The 25083-nt window shown below is 38.8% G+C and overlaps 2 protein-coding genes and 1 non-coding gene across 4 annotated transcripts; 2 read left to right on the top strand and 1 right to left on the bottom strand.

Moving 5' to 3' along the window:
- Positions 1–2927: 2927 nt before the first annotated feature.
- On the bottom strand, positions 2928–22399 carry LOC122666673 (phospholipase A1 PLIP2, chloroplastic-like). Of its 2 annotated transcripts, XM_043862716.1 has the most exons (7): positions 22375–22399; positions 6318–6755; positions 5935–6281; positions 5131–5622; positions 4630–4689; positions 3989–4405; positions 2928–3750 (listed from the first exon to the last, which is right to left on the bottom strand). In XM_043862716.1, exons 2-7 carry the CDS (start codon positions 6667–6669, stop codon positions 3172–3174), a joined length of 2247 nt encoding a protein of 748 aa, XP_043718651.1. In that variant the 5' UTR covers positions 6670–6755; positions 22375–22399; the 3' UTR covers positions 2928–3171. The 2 variants fall into 2 exon arrangements, with proteins under 2 accessions (XP_043718651.1, XP_043718650.1); XM_043862715.1 differs by having other exon boundaries at positions 5935–6755.
- Positions 15683–15755, top strand: TRNAA-AGC. Its single transcript has one exon. It is a non-coding gene; the product is annotated as a tRNA-Ala (tRNA).
- Positions 18387–19989, top strand: LOC122666674. Its single transcript, XM_043862717.1, has 4 exons — positions 18387–18533; positions 18655–18719; positions 18826–19051; positions 19809–19989. Exons 1-4 carry the CDS (start codon positions 18443–18445, stop codon positions 19931–19933), a joined length of 507 nt encoding a protein of 168 aa, XP_043718652.1. The 5' UTR covers positions 18387–18442; the 3' UTR covers positions 19934–19989.
- Positions 22400–25083: the final 2684 nt, after the last annotated feature.

Raw genomic sequence — 25083 nt, 5'->3', positions numbered from 1 at the left:
CACGAGAGGTGACTTCACCCCTTGGGATGAAGATGCCTGCAACATCTCTCTTGACATTATCTGCACCAGCAATGTCGTCGCCGGCAGCACCTACTGATCCCCCTGGAGCAGAAGTCCTTCGAACCCCACGTCTGCAGGCGTCTGACCTGTGGCCAATCTTCGAGCAGTTGTCTCAATAATCTGGTCGATTCTCATAAGAAACTTTCTGGAAAAAGCCCGATGCTCCACATCCAATCCAGACCTTAGATGGGAGTGACTCTCGTAAATCGACCTCCACACATGCCCTTGCAGTCACAGTCCTTGTGCAATTTGCCGTAGCACCATCGACACGCAACACCCTACCTATCGCTCCAGCTATAGAGACCAGAAAATTCCCCTAATACAGATTAATTGGGAGACCTGGCAACGACACCCACACAGGCGACAACGGTGATTCCCACCCAGAGACGAAATCCAGAGACCATCTCATGAACCTGAAGAGGAACCCCTGAATGTGCACTTGAGCCTTGAGCCATGCCTTGACGAAATCGGCTTGAAGAGCAAACCGCAACAGCACATGTCTGGGATCCAATGTCGAAACAAACACCTCGCCCTGCAAGAAGAGAGTCTTCTGAAGATGAACTTTGATTTGGAAGAGAGCAGGCTTGTTGTAGCTGCACTTAGCCACCAACGTGGTTGCAAACGTCCTCTCAGAAACGTCGAGTTCTTCCCTGGAGAAAAAAATAGCAGGAACTCCAAGGTGCGATGTAGGCTTCTTGAAATCCACATGGATAGGTGGCATCGCAGTTGATCTGGATACCACAGAGGCATACGAAAGTGTCCCACACGTAGCAGAACCAGAGGAGGTGGAGGATCTGGGGGGCTGCCATGGCAGAAAACACGAGGGCAAACCCTAAGCTGTGCCACCAGAGCCTATCCTACGCACCCAAGTCGAGCCTAGTTCTGGTACTGAGCAGGAACCTGAGAGGATAATTTTCCGATAAATTGATCTTTGTACAATTACCGCCAAGGCCCTCTAGTGTCAGTCACATGGAATTCACTGTGGGACCCACAGGAGGAGTGGATTCCATGTGACTGGCGCTGGAGAAGTTCAGATCTGCTAGCCACATGGGGACGGGTACTTGTACAAGGACATGATCCGGCCTCGATAGATTGTCCGATACTATTTGCATTAACTTCTACTGCCCCACCTAGCCCAGCCTAGCCCAGCCCATTTATCTGCAATAGCTACCATATCCCTTCCTTTTTTGATCATATTTACAAAATCAAAATTAGACACTAAAGAGGAAATATCTAATGGTGTAAACAACTCCCACGGCCAGCTTTCACTTGTGCCTTGTGTACACCAAGAAATAAGTTCCATACAATCCATCCATACCGTTAATTGTGTCTAGCCTTGCTCATACGCTCGTTGCAAGCCTTGTAATAAGCTCCTTACCCCTTATCCCAAGGGGTAGTAGCTCAGTTGGCAAAGACTAAAATCTTATAGTTAAGAGGTCATGAGTTCAAATATCCTTGGGCTTATCTATTCACAAAAAACAAAAAAACAAAACAAAACAAAAAAAAACAAAAAACTCCTTGCCTGTATTCTTGTCGGGATTCATAATTCATTGAGACCAACACAAATTGTAAGTCACACATTAAGATTGAAGCCCAATCTGTGTTGCCTATTTTAGGGATCATAATTTAGGCAGGAACCAAATTTAAATCATGGATCCATCAAATGATCAAGTGAAAGAATGGATTAGGATTATGGACATAGGAGTATAGGACTAATCTTAGTTTTGTTGAAATAGGCTGCATCCCGAGATAACCAGATAAAACAGAATGAGATAGTCAGAACAGATATAATACAATGCTGCTTACTAGATTTCAGTATTGCACCATTAGTAATAATTGAGTTAAACAAAGTGAAAGAGTGATGAAGAAGCAAGATTCTTTGTCCTTAATTCCAATGGCATGGCCTAGCAGCATGGATACGCTTCTTCCAAACATCACAAGATAGGAAAAGATGTCAGTCAGTCTCAAGTTCCTTTTTACAAAAGCAACAATATGGGTCAACACTTCCAAGCAACTCCCATCACCTATGCATCCAAACGTAGCCTAAAGGATTTGGAAGGGTTAGCTAGCTGGGCCATGGTTGGACAGTAGAAGAGACCCAGAGAGCGTGGAGGGCAAAATACACCTTTTGTCACCACTCAGAGAGCTCAGAAAGACCACTCTGGATTAGTCATATTTTTATTATTGGAAATATGCATCATGTAGGTTCTCTCTAACTTTCTGCAGTTGTCCTTTAGCAGTTTGGCTTGATGTTTGGATTTTTGTTATCAAGTCAAGTATTAGTCTGTTTGTGTTTATTGGTAGCATCTTGTGACTTTTTTGCAGCATTACACGCGAAAATTGCACATACATTGAACTTGAATTTGTTGTGATATCTGGGTTTGATCCAGGGTTTTAAAAAACACTGATTCAGATCGAATGAACCGGCCAGTAGCCCAATTCAAGCTGCTTCGAATTGACCTCTCTGTACAGCTTTTCTAAGGTTCTGCCCGATCCTTGCCAATTCTAGCTTCTAAAACCCTGGCATGTTCAGGTAGTGTAGTCCCGCGAAACCCAGCAATCTCAAGTCTCTAGGATAATTCAAGAGATTATAACCATAGAGTGTAATCGCACGTTAAGATGCAAACAGCACAGATTATGTGAACCTCATGAACCTTACAGCACAACCACCTGTTTGAGATGTAATTATGTTTTCCATCTGCTTATTGTATCCAAAAGATCTAATGTGACATGCTCACACTAGGCAATGAGCAACCTTGCAACACAGATTTTGTGAGATAAGCAAAGCCCAGCGTAAACTATGACGAGTATGGCAACCTGTATAGGAAACAAGATAAACAAAAAAGAACATCCTTCAGATCTACATGTACGGCAGAGCCAAAATTTCAAGGCCCCTCTGCTTTCATTCATAAAATCAATATATTTGTTCTTTACATTCCAGCTCCTCTCTAGTCTTTTTCTTTTGGGAGGAAAGAATATTTGTAAAACCAATAAATAAAGAATGACCTCCCCATCCACCAGACAATTGCTTCTACCTGTACAATTTAACAATCTACCCATCCTCCAACGGCAATACCGCAAGAACAGATACATCCCCAAGCTCTTCCTTATTCAATGGAAACCAACCAGAGAATTTGTCCCCAACAGCAACAACCGTGCAGGGAACAGAAGTACAACAAGCAAATGCAAGTGCTGTGATGCAACCAACCTACTGAACCGCTTCAATGTCGGCCTCCCATTCCTGAAGATGCCAGATAAGCTGGGCTGGTGCTGACCCATGTTGCCAGATGAAACATGCTTGTCCACAATGATACCCCCGTGGATGATGTGTGGAGCCACGAGGGGCCACCACATCTGGCGCCGCTGTTTCCTTTTAGCCTTCCTGATACGATTGAGCTCCTGTCGGATCACACCATGCACAGACTTCAAGTAGGAGTTCATGTCGTGGTCCCTGTAAATGGTGCCATCAGAGCCATAAGCTGACCGGTCACTAAGGATCTCAAGTGGGTGAGGCGAGTTCAAGAACACAGTTTTTGCGGCCTGGAGCTGCTTCTCTGCATCAGATGAATCTGACTCGGGGCCTTTTAGAAGGTATAGACCACAACCAGAGGGAAGAAGGTGGTGGTGTGGAGAAAATTTCTCCTCTGGCTGTAGGATTAGAAGCTCCCCCATGGGTGCATACAATAGTTTCTGACACAAAAAACACAACAAAATGTCAATTATTGCCCATATTCAAATACCAATCATTGTCAAAGTTACAAGAGTAAAGAATGAAATGCATAAAGAATGTCCAGAATGAGTAAACCCTCAAACAGAGGAACCAATGGGCTTCAAAATTTTTATTTTAAAGCTATTACAGTATCCATTAAATTTGATAAACTAAATCCAAATCATCAAGGTTCCAAGATGTAATAGTAAAAGACAATACCTGGTCCTTTAGACACGGATGGTTACGGAACTTGGCATTAACAGCCTTGAGAAGTTCAGCTACGTGATCAGGGTAAATGCAAGAGAAAGCCCGGGGTACAATGTCTCGGTGCATGGTAATTGCTTTAACATGGCTCCGTGGTAAGCCAAACTTGTGAAGAAGCTGATCCCCTCCACACATGATAGATGGGGCACCAAATGTTATAACAGGAAGTAAGGAGGATGGTGGGACTTCACCCCGTATCAACAGCATGAGGTTTATGAGCAATGACAAGCTACCCCCAAGAGAATGCCCAGTGAAGCGGAAGGTCGCAGAGTCACCACGAGACTTTAGGTGGGTATGGACTTCAGGAAGCATCTGTTCATATATACCTTTGGCAGCTTCATAAATCCCTCTGTGTACAAGTACATCTAGTCCCTGAACCACAAACAGGTCATATGTGAGGCTAAGCTTCATAAGAAAAGATAGTCTTACATTTAGCATGTATTAATCTCATAAATCTGTAACTGTAAACCACTCCGAAGAGATGACATGGTAGGATGCAATATACAATCAAATCAATCCCTAATTACTTGGATTGGTAAATTAGCTCTTAGAGATAAAATAAAAAGGAAGCTGACCAAGTAAATTCAGAATTCTACCTCAAACTGTATGGGCTCAAAGAGTAGATTTGCTTGCCAAGAAGCCAATGACTCCGAACCCTGCACATTAAGATATTGAAAGTCATATTACAAGACTGCAATCAAGCGCATTATTAGAACTCCTAATAATATTCAGTAATTTGATTGTCCTGCTAGATTCTGATAACTTGCTTGATTTTTTATAATAAAAAAGATATGGGGAAGGGTGCACAAAAATTCCAATGGTCTGGCTAGCCTCTGGATGCCACAGACCATTTATTGATGTTCAAATGGATCACAGAGATATCCATTCACAGGACAGTTACCATTGCATCCATCAATCTCATGACCAGGGATTATAGATCTATTACCTAATTTTATCGTCATTTAGTAATCTATAAAACAGAGTCAATACTGGTATTCAAATAGAGAAATCCCTGACTTCATCTTTTCAAGGTTGATCCAAATCTAACTTGCATATAGCTCAAATTGGTTGTCAGTTGATAAACAAATTCCTTTTACCTGAATAACAAAGAATCTCGTCCCACTTCGATCATCATCACATATGAACCACTCACAAGGGTTTGAATTTGCCGAGTTCAAATCCTTTACAACAGCTTGCTTTGTTTCCTCCTTAGCAGCAACCACAGCTGTTACTGAGTTAGTAGTTGCCACAAAAGAAGCCACCTCTGAGCTTGTTACATCAATATTCTTACTGGCCTCTCCACCTCCAGGAGAGTCTTCCTCTGTTGCAGCCTTTGAGGACATAAAAGGAGGAATGCTCTTTGTTTGAGAATGCAAATAGGAAGCAGCAGATGCAGCAATCTGATAGGCAGTAGATGCACTGATACGGTGTTCATTCTTCTTCATCTGCCCCTCAATGTCTGATGCTTCTTCCGTCCTTTCTGTTTCTTGAGCTGGGGTCACCTCCTTTCCACCATTTTTTGATTTCATTTTCTTCTCCACTGAGGAAGTAACAAAACGCAGGCCATGAGATTTCAGGAGATTTCCTGGCTAAAACAAAAAGAGAAAGAAAATGGAAAATAAAGATAACTTCGTCAAACAATTTACTCAACGTCTATCATCAAAATCAGAACTCCTCAAACGAGGACTATGGTTGAGAATATATAAAAAAGCAAAATGGAAAGGGAAAAAAAAAATTAGCATGGGTTGCTCGGTTTGTTGTCTGAAACACAAAATTTTCATTTCAGAAAGCTCAAATCTCAGAAAAAACGAAGCCAGGAAGTAGAAAAACCAATGGGTAATAATATCATCTGTGAAAAGATATTTGGGCATTCAGATTTGGGTTTGCTAATCGGGGTGTACCTTGATTTTGGGTATGGTATAAGCCAACTTTCCCAAATACGACATTTGAGCAAACAGTTTGGTCTCTGCCAAGGACACACGGCGGAGCAACCTGGAGAAGGAATCCTTATCAAATGTGATCTCCTGCTGCTCAGCCTGCCCTTCCTCCTCCTCCTCGCCATCAACACTACAAACTCCAGAATCCCCGTCACGGCAACAAGAACATCCGCTCACCGCATCTTCCTCTAGCCCCAATTCCGCTACGCCAGAATGACCTTGTTTCGAGTCTTCCGACCAGAGAGACCTTACATGGAGAATTTTCAGAACCCAACTTTCCCGCTTATCGCCAGACAGCAAGGGCTCGTTCTGGTTCTGGTTCTGGTTCTGGTTCCGGTTCTCGTTCTCCTTCTCGGGTCCATCACCAGCGATCACTTCTCCGTCTTCTCCATTCCCAACTATTATAACGGCATCGTCGAGGGCGACACCGTCATTGGGCTTCCCAATCCTACCTCGAGGCCACAGAGATCTGAAAGGGAACGGGAAGGAAAACCTCGACGACGAAGAGGGTCTCTGAGACGAAGCTGTGGCGGTCGATTTCTCAAGAGAAATTCCATTAGAGTTGGTTGAAGCCCCACCTCCAGAACGTCCCAGAGCACAGACATGCGCCGGGTGCACACCGCCGTCCAGAGATCCAGCGACGGAGATGGGTGAAGGGAGTCCCGCGTGAATCCCTTGTTTGAAAAACAAACTATCCATTCTTGATTCTTCAAGTAGTTCCGAATTGGGTATTTTTCTGTAACTCTGTGTTTGATTCTACTATCTTACAGATTCTAAACCTCTCTCTTTCCTTATTATAATTAGAAGAAGAAGAAGAAGAGGATCCAAAAATTTTGGAACCAAAAAGGAACTCAAATGTGCAGCTCGAAAGTGGAACCACAATCTTTGAAACAGCTGCGGCAGAGAGGAAGAAGGTGGCGAGCATTAAAGAACCAAAACCCAACCAACAAACAAATTAACTTTTCCAACCTCGCAGTAGAGTAACGTGTTCTTCTCTCTTTCTCTTTCCATTCCTCTGCGTGTTATAAAAATTTAATTTTTCGAACCTAACCGTAATCGACCGACTCCCTTGTCCCTTCCCTCTCCCTTCCCAGCAAAAACTAGCTACTTTTCTTTCCTTTTCTTACGGGATTTTCTTATTTGACATTTTGACCTTAAATTTTTTTTTTTTTTCCAATTAGAATAATTTAAATACTTTTAAATTGTCAATGGGTCGACTTGGTCTGGATTTGGTCAAGTGAACCGGTTTCAGTCAAATCGAGATCAACCTTTAAGACAATATTCTATTGGAATATTGGTCAATTCGGTTCAGCCTTTTACTAGGTTGACTTAACGGGCTCTTCTCGGTCCATTATTAGGTTGTTATTGGTTCAGTTTCAATTTTTCGTATAGATATATATAAATTTAAAATAATAGGAAAACATATTTTCTTTATATATAATATCTTTTGTTTCTATTGAATTTTTTTTATTTCTTTTTTCTACCAATTTCATGAAAAGAAAAATCGAAATCAAATCGATAAATTCTATTTGATCCGGTTATACTAATCGGTTCGATTGAAAATTGACATCCCTACTTCTATTTTAAGAACTCTTGTTTGCATGAATTACATGATTAAAGAATTTCTCAAATTATCAAAATTATCTTTTTTATGAGTATAATGTTATAGATGAATGAAAAAATTAAACCCTTGATCGATGATATTTACGACCGCATATCCTAATTATAAATGTGTCATTTTGGTAGAAATGTCATCTTATTATTGAATGGAATGGAATCGTTTAGTAAATAATAATAATATAATATGAAATCAATTTATCTAATTGTCATCCAAGTTGGAGGTGCTATACCATCATTAAATGGCAAATTTGGTGGAATTATAATGGTTGATGTATTTATGTCATTTTTATCAAATATATATATATATATATATTTTCATGGATTAGGGATTTAAAAATTGATAGTAACCCATACGAGAATTTCATTTCAATTAAATTTATAGTAACCCACATGAGAAAATTATTTAATGATCTGATTTAATATACACACAATATGTACGTTCACACTTGTACCTTGAAATCACCATTCTTAGGTATACATAGTATGACTATCATATAAACAGGGTGTCCAATCTCATCCCTAATCGTGAATAGTTTTTAGTTAAAAGACTATTAAATAAATTAAATAATTTAATTTAAATATTTGGATTTGATGGATACGCTTCCAACAAAACACATCCCCTATTTACAAATAGTCGAACATACACCTTGTTGTGTGATCTTCCTCCTAGGTCCATTAGGGTTCTAAGACCTCATTAGGTCCATGTAATCCCATGGATTTAAGAGAAAACAAAGAGAACCTAAATTAGGACATAATATGGTAGAAACCTTAAATTTCCTAAATGGAAAGAGATTACTTAGGCTTAGGGCTTGTAATGGAGTGAAATAACTCCACCATAGTCTAGGTTTAGAGGTTCCATCGATTCCTTGGGTTCCAGAGAACCCTAGGTCGAATTTCTCCCATTTCCCAAACCCCAAAACCCAAAATAGAAGAAAAGAGATGGGATTGAATGGCTTACCCACCCCAAGGTAGAAGGCTCCATGTTGAGGCTCAAAGTGATCTTCAAACCTCTAACCAAGATTCTCCACCCTTCTTCCTCCTTTTCTCCTTCCTTCTTTCTTCTTTCCTTCTTTCTTCTTTCTTCATTCTCCTTTCTCTCCTCTTTCTCTCTTCCACGATTTAGGCTAGATGGGAGAAGAAATGAAAATGAATCCTTCTCCCCCTTTGTCTTATTTATAGAAAATGGGCCTTGGGTCCTTTAAGTTAAATGGGTCATAGCTAAATGGGTTGACCATTGGTTTTAAAAAGAACCCACTTGGGGATGGGTCCATCCACCATGGGATTATAAGCCATCACGCTCCCTTAAATAAGTGGGACCCACAAATGGAATATTCTAACTCAACTAAAATAGCCGGCGGTCCCAATCTTGACCCGCACTTCAGGCATCGAGAAAGGGTAAATAAATAAACTTAAGTCTTGGACTATTTCCTTGTCGTGGTTTGTCCCGTGACCGAATAGTTTCCTCCCGGTAAATCCATCTGTGATCATAATTTTGTAGTGGGTTTGACACGGTGAACATCACGCATACGTGGTAGTGATAATCCCTCGGGAAAAAATAATAATTAATTATGATCAGTGCGGGTGTAACATACCCTCTCCACCCATCCGAAAGTCGTGGTCAAGAAATTCCCCTTTACTGTAGTTTTTGAAAAACTAGGTCTTTAATCCAAATTTACAAGGCCCAATTACCTAAACAGGTAGAAACGATTAGTCTTAAATTAATGGGACCAATTAAATCCGATCGAAATCGAGGTTCGACCGGGTGACACCCATAAACTGATAAACCAATGGGAATCTCTCTCTCTCTCTCTCTCTGTGAAAAATTGAATTCAAATTGAATAAAAATAAGGGAATGGGTCCATCAAAGACAGCGATAAGCTGTGTCGAACTGTCAAGTAAAAGGCTAAAAGCCAATATAATGTTCCGTCGGAGACAACGAGAAGTGCTCTCTCTGTACCTCTGTGTCAAGTAAGACTGCTTTTCTCAGGTTGTGAAAGAGTCAGAGATGTTGTGGGCCACCACGTGTTTCTAAAGACTGTAGGAATTATCCACAGATTGACACGTCAGTGGATGCATAAGAAGTTTTTTTTTTTTTTTTTTAAGTGATCTGAGTAACGTGTCCCTAAAGCGAAAAGTGTTTTCTCTAGCTCTCACTGCGTAGATTCTTTCAAATCCGAAAACCTGCTAACTCTGCCACGTCTACGTAGACGGCGCATTCTCAAGGTTTAAAAAAAAAATCGCAGAATCGGATTCGGATCCGAATCTGGATCGTTCCATTGAATCTGATCCATCATCAATCAAGAATTTATAATCTGCTCCCAAATTTATTTTTTTGGGAATTGAGAGCTTATAGCCTTATATATATAAATTTCTCTAAGACCCCGTTTGTTTAGAGGTGTTTATGGGGTGGGAGAGTTATGGGATTATTGATGGATTGGTTCTATGTGTTTGAAAAAGTAAAGAGTTGGTGGATTATTGTAGCATTCCAAGGGAAAGTTGCAAAATCCCACGTATTTCGTGGGACTTTGTAAAGCCGAGGGGTGAGAAAATTATGGGATTTGCAATGCCATGTCAGCATTTTACCACAATTTTTTCCACCCCTTGCAAACTATTCCACTAAACAAACGGGGCCTAAGGAGAGGGGGAGAGACTGGGGAGGGGGAAGGTAAATGCCAAGAGACTAGAACTCGATACCTCCTGGTGAGCATGGGCATGAAACGCACCACAACTCACCAACTGCGCTAGGCAGCTATTGTTGATTTTAATCAGTTTCAACATTGGAATCAACAAAGACCAATCCTGTTGCCTATTCCGCTTACTTAAAACATGTACTTAAGTGTAAAGTTTCATTTCTCGCAACGTATCATAACCTATATGGACAAGAGGGCCCTCTTCATCGTCCAAAAAGGATTGGAATTTGTCAATGCTGAAATTGATTGCAGTTGAATTGAATCAGTCGATCCATACTAAATTTCTAAGATTAGGGCATATTTAGGCTGATTCTGGTTAAATTCTAATCAATCCAGATCAATTTCGGAAACCAATATGAATTCTAATTTTGTTATTTTAAACCCTAATTTTATCGGCTAAAAATAACAAAAATTTAAAGAATTTCTTAAAATTCCATCAATGTAAATTCAAAGCCCTCAATTTTTATATGGGCAAAACCAATACATGATGAGGTTAGCGACCTTCATTGTTATAGCTCTTATTTCTTATTCATTTTTTTTTATAAAAAAAAATTCTTATACTTTATTTTTTGGGAAAAAGAACTCTATCTGAGAGTGTGACTTACACCGGCATTCCTATGACTCTATCTCTCTCATTCCTATATGAAAAGACACCTCTACCCCCCTTGTTTTGAGGTAGAAAGGAAGAAAGAGACATGGGAGTGTTGGTGTATGCCTCACTCTCGGACAGAAAACTACTCCCATTTCTAAGTTATTATTTTCCCTAATAATAATTTCTTTAAAACCGTCACTAAAAGAATGGGGAGGGACCTTCTGTTAAAAAGTTGGGTTTTGTAACTTGACAAAAAGTCAGAATGATTACCTATCATATGAATAGTGTAAATTAGAAGCAAAGTTCCTTATCATATGAATAGTGTGAATTAGAAGCAAAGTTCGTGGAAGCAGAATCGATTAAATTCATCAGAAATCAGCCAAAACCCTAGATATCAACCAATTTTTTGAATCAGAAATTGGATTGGAATGAGAGAGTTTGGTAAGGCCAAGCATAATGGTTGTTGTGTCACCACCTTTTCATGCATAAATGTCTATCTAAAAATATATTTCTTTTTGGTAGAAAACGAATTTAATTAGATGGACGCGAGTGCCTCGTGGATGAGGATTACACTGATTCAAAACTCAGAAATTGAAAATGGGTCAAATTGTCGTACACGTCACAGACAAGACCATCCATGCCAAGGAATCAACCATGCTATTAAAATCCCTTGGAATAAAAGAAAAATTACATAACTCAAAATAGGATTGTATATGCAAGATATCTTTCAGGATGGGCTTAACAAAAAGCGGTGCTGATGCAATTCCCCATTGTAAGAACCCAATTATCTCTTTGTTATCTCCTTCCACAATGAGATGCATATTATCCTCATAAATAGCTTCTAACAATGAAAGACCGAATCACTAATGCTTATCCCACTATTGGATTAGAGAAAGAAACAGGGCCTGATATGGCGAAACGAGGGCGGCCAAAATGGTCTCGACATATAAAACCAGTTCTCCCTTGCATTGAATCAAAAGGAGGTGGCGGCTCCCAAAGAGGCTGATGACTATGAAGAAAAAACGATCACCAACTAGAGCAAGGGAATGTGAAGGGATAGCAACCTAATGATACTCATGAAGTTGGATGACCTCCAACGAAGTCCTATTCTTTTGTCTACCTAAATTTTATGTTGAAAGACATGTTGATTGAAGCCCGAAAAGCATTTGACATTTCATTTCCATCACTCTACCAAGATGGAAAGTTGAAACAAAATATAACCCCAAGCATCATATAATTATATTTAGGGAGAATGTTCTCTGGGCTGCACGTTGCGCCCAGGCATATGGGTCTGCCATTCAAGGAGTAGGATGGTCATTACACTCACCCCCATGTGCCTAGGTGCAGCCTGTGTTGCGACACAGAGAACGGCACCCCTATATATTTATCTTTAAGAAAAATATTCTCTGCAGTAGGAGCCTAGAATGCACCTAAACACATGGGGGTAGGCGACCGAAATGACTACCTCATCTTGCCCCATGTGTCTGAGTGCAATCTACGCCTTTGTACACTATCGGGCCGAGAACATCACTAAACCCCTTACTTTTATTATGCTAACAAACCTTTGTTGTCAATTATTATTGGTACCTATCTCCATCTATTGAATATTATTCAAATGTTACATCTATTCTCTGCACAAGGATCTATGCAGTTTCTTTCTTTTTGATGGGACTGAATTGACTAATTATCTACATCCACGGTGGAAAAACCATGCATTAATAACTTCAATTTTGAAGAATATTTCTTTTTTAATTGATTTTTTGAATTAATTTTTTTGCCCTTTTATTAGGGTGAAGAGAGAATTTATTCACCACGGTGATGTGAGCTATCAATGACCTCTAGGCACATCATTAACTCTCATTTTCTTTAATCCAACCATAGAGTTAGACTGGGTAGATGAAGAGACTTTCTCTTCACCTCAGGGGGAGAAACTGGGTCCCTTTTTTAAGGTATTGTTAATTTAAAATTGATGACACAAAAGCCAAGCTATCAAAATCCCAAATCAATTCAGTTTTAGTTCAACTAAATGTGATTGGTTACATGGATCTTTTTCCTCTTCAATCAATTCTATTCAAAGTCATACTTGTTATTAATCTTAATTCTGTCAATGTTTTATATTATTGATCCCAAACCCGGATGAAGAAGGAAAGTTGGTGCTTCAATTGACAGTTGCTATTGTAAAAGTAACATTGACATATCATTATGTTATTTTCAAAAGGTGTCATAGTCATTCACATTTTTCAAGTGTACATGTGAAATGACAATATTTATCTTCATTGGAAAAAAAAGAATTGTATCTTATATATTAGTAGGAGGAAAAAAAAAAAAAGATTACAAATTATTTAAAACCTTAAAGAATTTTTTTTCGGTGAAAAACAAAAATAATATCACACGCAACATTGCAACCTCCAAAATCACATCTCCAAGCCACGACACATAACATTCAAATAATTAAGAGATTTTCACCAAAAAACACACACACACACACTAAAAAAGCAATTAAGAGATGGTATACCAAAATGCTACCAGAACAAATGGATGGTTGATATACTTAACCTATCTTCCTATTTATGCCACTCCATTTCTGTGAAAGGGATTGATTGTTGGTCTGTAGTGGTGATGTTTGCTTTTCTTGAAACTCATTTATCTTTGAAGAGAATCTAAGTGTAATCAAGGTGGTTACCATTGATTGTTGTAACCAATGTTTATTTTCCTTTCTTTTACCTTTGGTTATATAAATATCTCTCTTTCTCTTTGTATAAGATTTTTGTTTTGTCTTGTAATTTCACTCTTCTTGTAGTTCCTCCCCCCTCCCCCTCCCCCTCTCATCCCATCCCTTGGTTATATTTCTCTCTTTTACTTTATATAAGGTTTATTGTATATAATTTATTTTTGATATTTTAAACACAATGTATGAACTATTTTACAAAAAAAAAAAAAACCATTCAAAATGGTATTTGTGGTTTTTTATCCGACACTTATTTATGTCAAATATCATTTTATTTACTTAAGATATTATTCATAAATAAACAAATATTCTCTATTTGGAGTCAATAAAAATAGTTAAAAAATCAAATTTCAAAATGATAAAAAGTTAATCTCCAATTCAAAACAAAACTGGATTTTCAATGGTAGGTGAAATTTTTAATTTTAGAACACTGGGGTTTTTCTCAAATCTATAAATTCCATAAATCTTAATATGGTAAAACATTGTTAAAATAAAAAAATACGATAAATATTCATTTGTTTTGATGTATAAAAAAGTATTTACGTTCAGAGTCATTTTGACAGTATTCGTGCACATCAAAATAACATTGATTAGAACATAACTTCTTCAATATAAATCAAATTTAAAAAATCTTGAATTTGTTAAAAAACTTTCCAAACAAAACTTGTAAAAATAGACAAGATAAATGTTTTTTTTTTTTTTTTTTTTTCTAATCGTGAGGGGACATGAGTTATGGGCTAGTTCCGCATAAAGTACATATGTAATTTACTCAAATATTAAACTCTCTTGAGGTGATTCCCCAATTCCCACCCCCTCAAAGGTTGTCATTAAATATTAAATGCTAACTGAAACGACAAGTTGATTGTTACCTTGCCACTAGAGTCAAAGCTCCTAAGAATTCACGGGTTTTACTCATCAGTCTTCATCTTGTGTCATATGGGTCATGACGCCCGTTTTTTTTACTCACTTCCCCCTCATTCTCTAGTAATTCTAGTCATGGTTTTAGGAATTTGTATCGAATTAATTGTGATGGATACCATTATTTGACCGAGATGGATCGACAAATATCATACATATATGATTTTTAAATAAAAATTAATATTTTGATCTATAATCAAGTCGATACGATCTGATACAACTAAAGAATATTTATATCAGTATCAATGATGATCGATACTAGAACCGTTACCTAATGAACTATATACATACATGGCTGTGATAGATTTAGAAAAAAACAAAAAAACCATTATTTATTTGGGGTGGGCGGTATGCATCATCATGCATGGTTTGAGGTATCCGGTTTTACAAGTGATCGATCTTGATACCGTACTGATATCATATCTGTTCTTAGATTGACCGATACCCATTCCGATACGTGCACTGAAACCATGCCATCGTGGCTTACATACCTATACTTTAAAGCTCCCAAGATTTGTGACTCCATTAATAAGTATTTAATTTGGCCAGGATTTCAAGTATCTAAAATTGGATCGAGTGGATGTGGATCAGCTGACCTGATGATTCATCTAAAATACTCTTTGCCGACTTTCCTCAATCTTCTCATAGTGTCGTGTCGGCCAAGATTGGGGAAAGCCCAACGCGTTCCCATCTTCCAATGCCAAGTTTTTAAATCTTTGGGTTTTTTCCTTACACTCATCTGTATGCTTCTATTTCCCCCAAACGCGGTTTTGGTTTTCTGTCTTTTAGATTTGCGAGTATGGTTGCCCTCTCTCCCAAACAAACTCAGGCAACTCAGCCCATATGAAAGTTGGGCTTAATTGTTGCAATAGAGGCTGGAATTTGGGCTTAGCCCAGTTCAAAATTAATCAATTGTTTGATCTGGTTTAAATCATGTTTTAGAAACGTATGTTGTTGCTTCTGAGTTTCCCAATCAGTTTTTTAAAATAGGGAGAGGAATGATGGTATGCTAACAGTATACCGTAAGCTTAGCACCCTATGTGTTTCTTGCCCCCTTTTTAAAATGAAGTTAGTTTACGATATACAGTCAACATACCCAAATTTTTCCTTCTTTAAAATATTAATTATATTTAATTTAAACAAATTATTATACCACTCATCCTTGGGGATGTAGCTCAGATGGTAGAGCGCTCGCTTAGCATGCGAGAGGTACGGGGATCGATACCCCGCATCTCCATTGTCTCATTTTTGGGTCTCGGAACTCGAATAGGGCAGGGATGACATACTAATATGGTTTACTAACTTAGCCCTGAGCCTGGACAGGCTGGTCTAGACTATATGACTGAGGTTTAGGGACCCTAGACTGGGCCTTGGTTTTCATAAATCTCAGCCGTGGCCAGCCCAGTTTTATCCAGTAACAATTAGATTTTTTTTTAATATTTACAGGGAAAAGGTTATGCACGTCCCCAAGGTGCCTAGCATGTGTCTTTCTCTCTCTTTTCCTATTGATCCAATTCTCACAACCCATAGTGATAAGCCCATGAAACCATAGCCATTTGATATTCCGATTCACTAACCAAAAATCTAAAACATTATCCATGTTTAAACCCCAAACTAAATCATTCTTGATACTAATACTGGTCATCAATACCGATACTAATACGGATTGGTCGTATCTGATCGATTCCAAGTCCAAAAACCTCCTTTTTACCTGAAAGCGTCACTCACATCTTAGCCAATTCACTAATACCGAATTAGTTAAGTTTTGGTTCTAGATACCACCAAATGCTCAACGAAATGCTACTAATACGTAAATCCCTGAATACGATATAATGTCTTAAAGAACAATTGCATAACGTAATTGACCTAAAAGGCCATCCAAATAGGAGGTTCTACGTTAAAGCCTTCAGGCTCTCACCTAGCCTCCCCTATAGAATAGGATAGAATAAATTCTCATACACGTGCTCTTATTGACCCCGCACTATACGATCAAACAGCGATCTCTTACCCTTATATATTATAATGCTTTAGAGATTCACTTTTGGAATGCAACTATTGTGGCACCTACATGCCAGAGGTTCTAACGCCTATGGAAACTAAGTTACATCGGTTAAGATGATGTGAAACATGGTTTCTTCAAAAAAAACATTTATGGTAATATAATCTTGACTTTTCTCATCAAAAAAAAAAAAAAAAAAAACATGGTTTCTTCAAGTGGTCCCTTGGTTAATTAAATTGTAAATTAATGGCTAAACCATATGATTTGCAAACAAAGATTTCATTCTTCTACAAAAGGCTAAGAAATAGATGTTTGGTACAACAAATACACACTCAAATGCTTCATTCATTCCTTTGCAAAACTTTGGATTTCTACCATTTCTAGAAGATTTGCATATTTCTCAATTTACGTGTATGTTTCTTCACCAATAGGTCATCCCAAAATCTACCAATTTGTGAATTTTTCTTGAACCTCGTCTCACTTATTTCTACAATAGTCTTAGTTTGGTAAGCGTGATTAGTAACTTCATTAATTGGTTGCTTGCATAGTGTTAAAAATTGTAATTAGATTGGTCGAACTGACCGATTCAGATCAGAATTGGTCATGATCGATTCCAATAATTTTGGTTGTTTTAAAACGGTTTATTCTAGGGTTTTTGGAACTGAATTACTGGATTTTAGGTATAAGGAATGATTCTAAGATATCGGAATGGACAAGGGCCAATTCGACCTCCAATTCTAAGTTTAATATCCTTGTATCAGGATGGCTTATTAGGTTTTAAAACAAGAAATTAGTATCTGAATCGGGTCCAATTGATTCTGTTCCAAATATATTTCAAATTGGTCAAAATCGATCAAATTCCACCTTACCCCGAGAAACAAATTTTAAAGCAATCGGGAATTGGGATCAGATAGATTCGGCCAATTCTGATTCAAATTGATCAATTCACCCAATCCAATTTCGATGTTTAGAAGACTGGATTGGCCCAACCACTATAAATGAATAGCTCCGACTTAGATTTTTGGTTGGAATTTTGAGTTAAGAATTCAGAAGGAAATGTGTAAAATTAGATCTGGCGTAAGAACACCAACAAAAGAATGTTTAGGTTTGGTTTCTGACACTGCAAATTGAAAATTTCAAAAGCAAGTAAAGGGTTGGTGACTACTATACACCAACTGTCCTCTTCAGCTTAGTGACTTGGTCATGCCCAACCATGCCTCCTCTAAATAGAGTAACCCTCGTAAGAAACCCTTCCTTCTGGGTGTCCAATTTACCAAATTAACCATAACATTAGCTCATGAAATGTTGATAATTCAAAGGGAGAGTATCTCCAAAGACATTTATTAAAGGTGTCAAACCGTCGGTTTAATCCGGTTTTGGATGGTTGATCTGCATGTAGAAGTCCAAACCAAAGCAGAGCCGCAAAGACAAGATTTGGTTTTGGTCAGTTTTAGTCTTGGTTCGATTTGGGTTTAGGTTCTTATCAGAAAATCTTAATGGGTTCATATCGGTCCGTTTTTGGTTTGGTACCGGTTTGGTTCTGAAAAAAAAAAAGTATTTTTTATTGCTTTTCGATTTTGTGACTGTATTCAAAAACCCAAATCCGAAAACACCCGATAAGGGTTCGATTTCGTTTTGATCCATATTTTTGGTCCATCGGTTCGGGTTGGATTTTGACACCCCCAAATTGCATTAAGATAATGATATTAGGGAATGGGTATTTTGGTAAAAGCAAGGGCATTGGGTAGGTTTGATTATTTGCAGCTCTATCTGTGTATTGCTAATGCAAGAAATTAAGAATTTACTTCTTGTATATATGTATAACATATTAAATGACTTGTTAAATGAGTTGCTCACTTTCCCATGAGTTTCAGAAGATTAAAACAAAAAACACTGAAATTGAGAACTAGCTAGCTTCTTCTGCAATGGCAATCTCATTCTCATCCACCCCAGGCCCCAAACGCTGCTTCCTTGTTGCAGTTCTAATCTCCATTTCTGTCTCATGCTGCAAATCAGGTCTGCATATATTTATGGTTTAATCATGAGACATGTTTTCTTGTACAGATTTGTAGTCAAGGATTCATAGGTTCTTCATATATTGATGTTGGGTTTCCTTTGTAATAATCTTTTGGTGCAGACTTTACCCATGATGATCCAGCTCAACTAGTTGCAAAAGCATTACTCTGTTTCAATAATCAATACGTAAGTGAAACAACATATGTGTTTGTATTAATTACTAAGAGAAGAATACTTTAATTGGTTTTAATCAAACCCAAACATATATATTTGTTGCGCGCAAAACGTACAGATTTATAGCAGCTGCGAGGAAACTTGCAGATTGAATGAGAGCGGAAACATCAATGTCTCTCCTCAAGCAACCGATGAATACTGCAATGGGCCTTGCCTGGAGGAGACAAACCTTGTCCTTGACTGCATCGATGGTATCTTAAACAACTTTTGTTTTTACAATAAAGCTACTGTTCAAGATATAAGGGCTACACTCAGTGCTGGATGTGGCTACACCAGTGAAAGAGGTAACCATTTCAACTTACAATTTAATTACCCTTGTTAAAATTAAGGTTGTGTTTGGCCAGTATGTATTCTTGGAATAGATTTTGGGTCTTGAATGCATTATGTAGCGAGAAATAGACAAGAATTGAGTATCAGAATGCGTTCTAGACCTAGAATCTATTTTGATAATGCATACTAAGCACACCATCAAAATCCAGCTTAACCCTTCTAGCCTCTATTGTAAGGGTGTAAATTTGGGATTGAAACCGGGAACATCCCAAATCGACCAGCTAAAACCCTGAATCAACCTGTCATGTGGCTAAATGGGATGGTTTTGGAAGCTGAATTATAATTTATATAAGGGTTCTGTCGTAATTACAAAGAAAAACTAAGGGTTGCGTACGTGTCAAAGAAACACATATGTGAATGTTTGAGACTTTCAAATCATGTCACAATTTCAAATAAAAAAAAAAAAATTTATATTTGAATGTTTGAAACTTTGTGCCCAGAATCGGTGAGGAGCTAAAACTGGAATTGGACAGTTCTATTATTAAATGAGACCGAATCTTAATTTTAGGACTGTTTAACTGGGACGACGGTTCTGGGATTGACCCCCTTAAAACTGAAATTGGTAAAGAACTGTCTTGATTACCAAGAGCCGTCCCATTTGACCCCCTTACTCCGTCGTTGTATACAATTCTAAACCACTTATTGAACGATGATCGACCAGTGTTTTCTAATAGAGTTTATATCTTATGTTGTGCGTGTGGTGTTTTGCAGGAAACTTCAATGTCGCACAGCACATGCAAGATGAGTATAGCAGCCATGCATACAGTGATAAATCCCACCTGATGCGCCTGTATCTGCCTATGTCCATGATCACCCTCTTTGTTTTCTTGTTCTAAGCATACGTCTCTATGGCTCTTACCCCCAAACCCCCAGGCCTTCCTAAATAATTAAAGAGGTCTCCATAGGTCAATGCAAGAAATATGTACTAATTGGTGATTCTATAGATATATGAGTCATATATATATATATAAAGCTAGATTACTCTTGACATGTGCATGCTTTGGATCGTTTTCTCCTTCCTTGGTTTACTAGATTCAAAGATTCAATCACTTGTAAAAAGCCTCAAAAAACAGAGTATGTATGCGTACAAGTACATACTAATGGCAACATTTCATATCTTTAATGGGTAATGGCAGAAATCTGACGTGAAATGCCGAGAGCAAAGGTTACCCATGACACCACTAAAGTGGAAAACCGCACCAATGAGGGTTGAGAGACATTTTTTCAATGAGGGACACATATTGATAGAGGAGATCGAGAGTGTGTGTGTCAATCTGAGCCCACATGGATCATTATGTGAGAAGATGTGCAAATGCTTTCTATTCCCACATTGTGGGGATCTTAAAAATAGGGCCAGTTTGTTTGACGGGGACTTAGGTGGGGTGGGAAAGTGATGATGTGGCATTTCAAAATCCCACTTCAACCTTGTTCGGTTAACTTGTGATGGTGAACTTATAAAAGCTCAGGGTAGGGTTGCAACAAGGTTGGGTTGGGTCGGGTGTTTTAAAACCCCAGCTCAACCCTGAGTCTCCTTAGTTGGGCTCAGATCCAACCCAACCCTGATTTGGGACCAAAAAAATCCAACTCTGACCCCCCCTTCAAGGTCAGGCAGGGTTGACCCTGTTTGGCCCTGACCATGGGGGGAAGGGAGATGCATGGCCTGGCTAGGCTGGGAAGAAAAAGAAGAAGAAATAAGAGGAAGAAGACGAAGAACAAAAAAAGAAGAAGAAGATAGGGCGGGCTTAGGCCATCAAGGCCAAACTTGCACCCCTAGCTCAAGGAACAACATTAAATGCTTTATCTGTTGACGTGACACTTGAAAATCCCACTCCTATCTTATTCAAAGTCCCATCATATTGATGTGAAGATAGGACTTTGGTTACTGTTGATGGGAACAGTAAAAATCCCACCCCTCTTCTCCAACCCACTATAGTGTGGAACCCAATCCTACAACATTCCCACCCATCCTCCCCGTCAAACAAATAGCCCTAAGAAAAGAAGAGGAAAAGGTTAAAATAAAAGTGGAAATTTTAGAAAAAATTCTACTTCCTTGCCCTGCTAAAATAAGCTTTATTTGATGGTCATGTGGTGGAATGTTGTGGTATTTCTTACCATTGGAGAGACTATTTGTCAAGTTCAGATCCACTTAGCTATATACTCTTGTTCACATTGGTATGCATCACCATATATATGTCCATGCATGCCTATGGTATCCCAATCACACTATTGTGCACTCTACAATATTGTAGAACCACAAGAAATCATACATCACCTAGGTATGTGCTACGAAATGTGCATATATGCTCTGGCCTCCCTAACTTGGCATGACGCTTTTTAAAATCGTGAGCTCGTGAGATCCACCTGCCAAAGAGAATAATATTGTGTCATCAGTGGGTCCGGATTCGCGGCATTTCATTGGCATTAGACCCAGGGATGGGTTTGACTGTTGGGAGTCATGGTCCCACATCATCTGAATATATGCCATGGAATGCGTATATATGCTTTGGCCTTCGTTTGAGAATTGTGGCCCACCCATACTTAGTAAATCTGTGTATTATACTTGTATAATACGCAGATCCGAGGTTTAATTGACATGCAATCAGAATTTTAAGTTCAAACCATCACATCGTGGGACAGTCACGGTACGCTTCAACTCAAAGTCAAATAAAACTGATCCCAACTAAAGTAGTAGCACAACACCGAATAGAAACACATCTAACAAAGTAAGTAGAGGGAAAAATAATAGCAGCACAACATCGAATAGAAACACATCTAACAAAGTAAGTAGAGGGGAATAAAAAAATAACAGCACAACACCAAATAGAAGCACATCTAATAAAGTAAGATCTAAAAACTAAAACTAAGCCTCGTCTCACCTATGTTAAGTGTATCTAACCAATAAATGTCAAAGACCAACAAAGAAACAAACGAAAAAAGAAAATTTGGAAGGAAAGGGAGGGGAAGTTTATAAGTTAAAGGGTCGGGCTGTAACCGAGCGGTCTAGATCGGGCTTGGAATTGATTGGTCCGGTCGGGTGCCCGACGGGCTAGGACCCAACACCGGGACCGCCCGACACGTTTAGTAATCGGACCGGGCTGGGCCGGGCTTTAACTGGGTGGGCTCGATCGGGCCTAGTGGGCCGGGCCTGAAATTGACACCCCTACTTGAAACCTTCTCCCCTCCCCTGACTTTTTGAATGGGGAAAACCTTTCCCCTCCCCTGATTCTTGAATGCGGAAACCTTTCCTCTTAAATGGGAAAACCCTTTCTTCACTGACCTCTCTCTCTCTCTCTCTCTCTCTCCCCCTGATTTGTAGGTTATTTTGTTGAAATAAAAAAGTTGCAAGACCGGTTAGGTTATTTGGTTGAAATCAAGAAGGGTTCTCTTGGTTATGCAAGTTCCTCTTTTTCACCCTTTCTCTCAATTTGTCTTTGTGTTCTGCACTGTATGGGCTTTAGTATTGGCTTATAATCCACGAAACTGACCTCTCTGCTGTTACATATAGACCCAAATTTGTATCTATGGTGAACTAAGTAAATTAGGATCTATAGATTGCAATTGTTACTCACCCATTTTTAGCATGAATCCAGACCTACACAGGGAAAAGATTTGTAGTAGGCAAGCTTGAAAAACGAAAATGAGCATTGGCAGGATAAACCAATATACTGCAGAATGAATCTGACAACCGAGCAGATAGTATAGAAAAAAATTAGCACAAGGGTGTAAGAAAAGGGAAGTAATCATATCGATGTAAGAGAGAAAATTACAACATTATCAAACTAAATTTGATCTTCATACTATATATTTAGGCACATCAGTAAATGAAATTATTGTGCTTATTAGGTGTACATGTCTGTTGTATATGTATATATGCACGCATTTTTGCTCTCCTATTTTTATAGAGCAATCGTATTAAACACGTACCGTATCATTGTTATACACGTTTTATTGCGCTAGGTTTTTAAAAGGTATTATTATCGTCTAACCCCTTTAATTGTCGTATGTATCCATTCCCGTATCATTGTCGTTCATGAACTTACTAACTATGGGCCTACATGCCAAAGTGGACAATATGGTGCCATTGATGGGGTCGGGTTCATGACACTTCAAACATCTTCTTTGATTTTCAAAGCTTTATTTTGCTATCGTTAAGGCATTAACTTGGTCGGAACCCAATCTCGATTCTTGTCAATCCAAATCTATTGATTCAAGAAAAGTTTCTATGGTTCAGGCCAACTCCCGATCGGAATCAATTAGGGCCGATTCAATTGCCTATTCCGCTTATTTGAACCCTTTTCTCAATTTAATCAGAAAATCACATTCCAGGGATTAGGATATTCTGTCTTTCATCTGTTTTATTTTTTTGGTAGAAAGAGGGAAACAAGGTAGAGAGAAGGTCCCCCCCCCCCTCCTGCCATGTTCCTTAATTTATTAGGATTCATGTAAATTCATAGCCAGATTAGAACACATAGCTAAAGCCATGGAACAGAATTGGGCCAAACTGTCACACAACTTTGATGAAAGCGTAATAGTTCATTGGTCTAGGAAATTGATAGCCTGGTTCTAAGTATCAGTATCGTATCGCCCAGTACCAGGTTTGCTAGTCACTGATACCAATACCGTGTCGATAGCACGGAACGACAAGGGGTAAAATGGCCAAAAAACTCATTTTAAATGGAATTCAGGAGTAATTTTATCCGATCCAGACTGATACTGTATCGGTATCATATCAGTTTTACGTGTTGCCGATCCTAATCTGATACTGTGCACTAAAACCATGATTGACAGTGCCCTCCAAGCCAAGGAGACAGCAGCAGCGTTGTTTCTCCCTTTGAATAAAATAAAAAAGGTTTATTTATAAATGCCCCCCTAAAAATATCCATTTGTCCAAATACTCCCTTATAACTTTTCTAATTGAAAATTTCTCTTACTTTCAAAATAATGTAGCACTTTGGTCCAATCCGTTAGTCTGGGACGTTATGTTCAAACGTCTGAATTTTTTTGATCATTTTGCCCTTAATTGGGTAGAATGACCAACTTGCCCTCACTAACACTCAACCCTGGAACTCATCTTCCAAACCCTAGCTATCTCCACCGTAATCCATGGCCGGAACCCAATTGACTGCACCACCACTGCGAAGGGTTCCAGGGATCATCTACCCAACAAGGCACCTCCCAGTATTGGATTCGATTCAAATGAAACCGCCCCCCCACTTTTTTTAACCTTCGTTTTCTTCTCTTTCTCATAAAAACTCTCAGATCCCGTTCTCTCTCGGATTCGCTCAATTTATGCCCTAATTTGGTTCGAGCCTGTCATCTGCTTCGATCATCAGAGACTTGAGCAGCTTTGGCTTCGAGAGGTCTCGATCTAGATCGCGTTGAAACCGAAGAAAAGGAGGGTTTTTTTGTTTGATCGTTCCATAAGACAAAAAATGGCGGAAAACCTGCTCAAATTTTTGGATGTCTGGTGCCCGAGCTCCAAATCGCTTGGTGTAGATCGTTCTATTTCTTCTAATGCTTCTAGTTGTTCTTTTCTAGAACTGCGGCGCAGATCGTTCCGTTTTTATACTTGTTTCTGTTGAGACTGGGTTCAATGTTCCATTTTTTGGGAATTTCATAATTCATTTGTTCGCTGCTTTGTGCTTGAATGGAATGGGGTAGCTTGGTAGAGAAATCTGTTGGTACTGAGTTGCTTAAGGGTTTAGTTTACACAGGGCTCATGATTTTTCCAGCACATTTCCAGGAAAGCCTTCAATTTCTTGTGTTATTACTTTTGTCTTTTCCCGATCCATGTTTTGCTTGTTAATTTGGTGCGAGAAGCTGATAGTGGTTGGGATCTATAGAGCAGTAATTGATTTCTGCAGTGTCAAATAAAAAAGAAAAAAGGTCCTATTAATTGAGGTTGCATATGGATGCATCATGCATGATTCCGAGTTTCAACTGGGTCAAATTGATGAATCTTAGCTTAGATATGGTGGTGGGTTTC

This window comes from Telopea speciosissima, chromosome 7 (genome assembly GCF_018873765.1).
Source record: "Telopea speciosissima isolate NSW1024214 ecotype Mountain lineage chromosome 7, Tspe_v1, whole genome shotgun sequence".
Classification (NCBI taxonomy): Eukaryota; Viridiplantae; Streptophyta; class Magnoliopsida; order Proteales; family Proteaceae; genus Telopea; species Telopea speciosissima.
The sequence above is the reverse complement of the archived record's forward strand: the minus strand, read 5'-3'. Positions and strand labels throughout refer to the sequence as shown.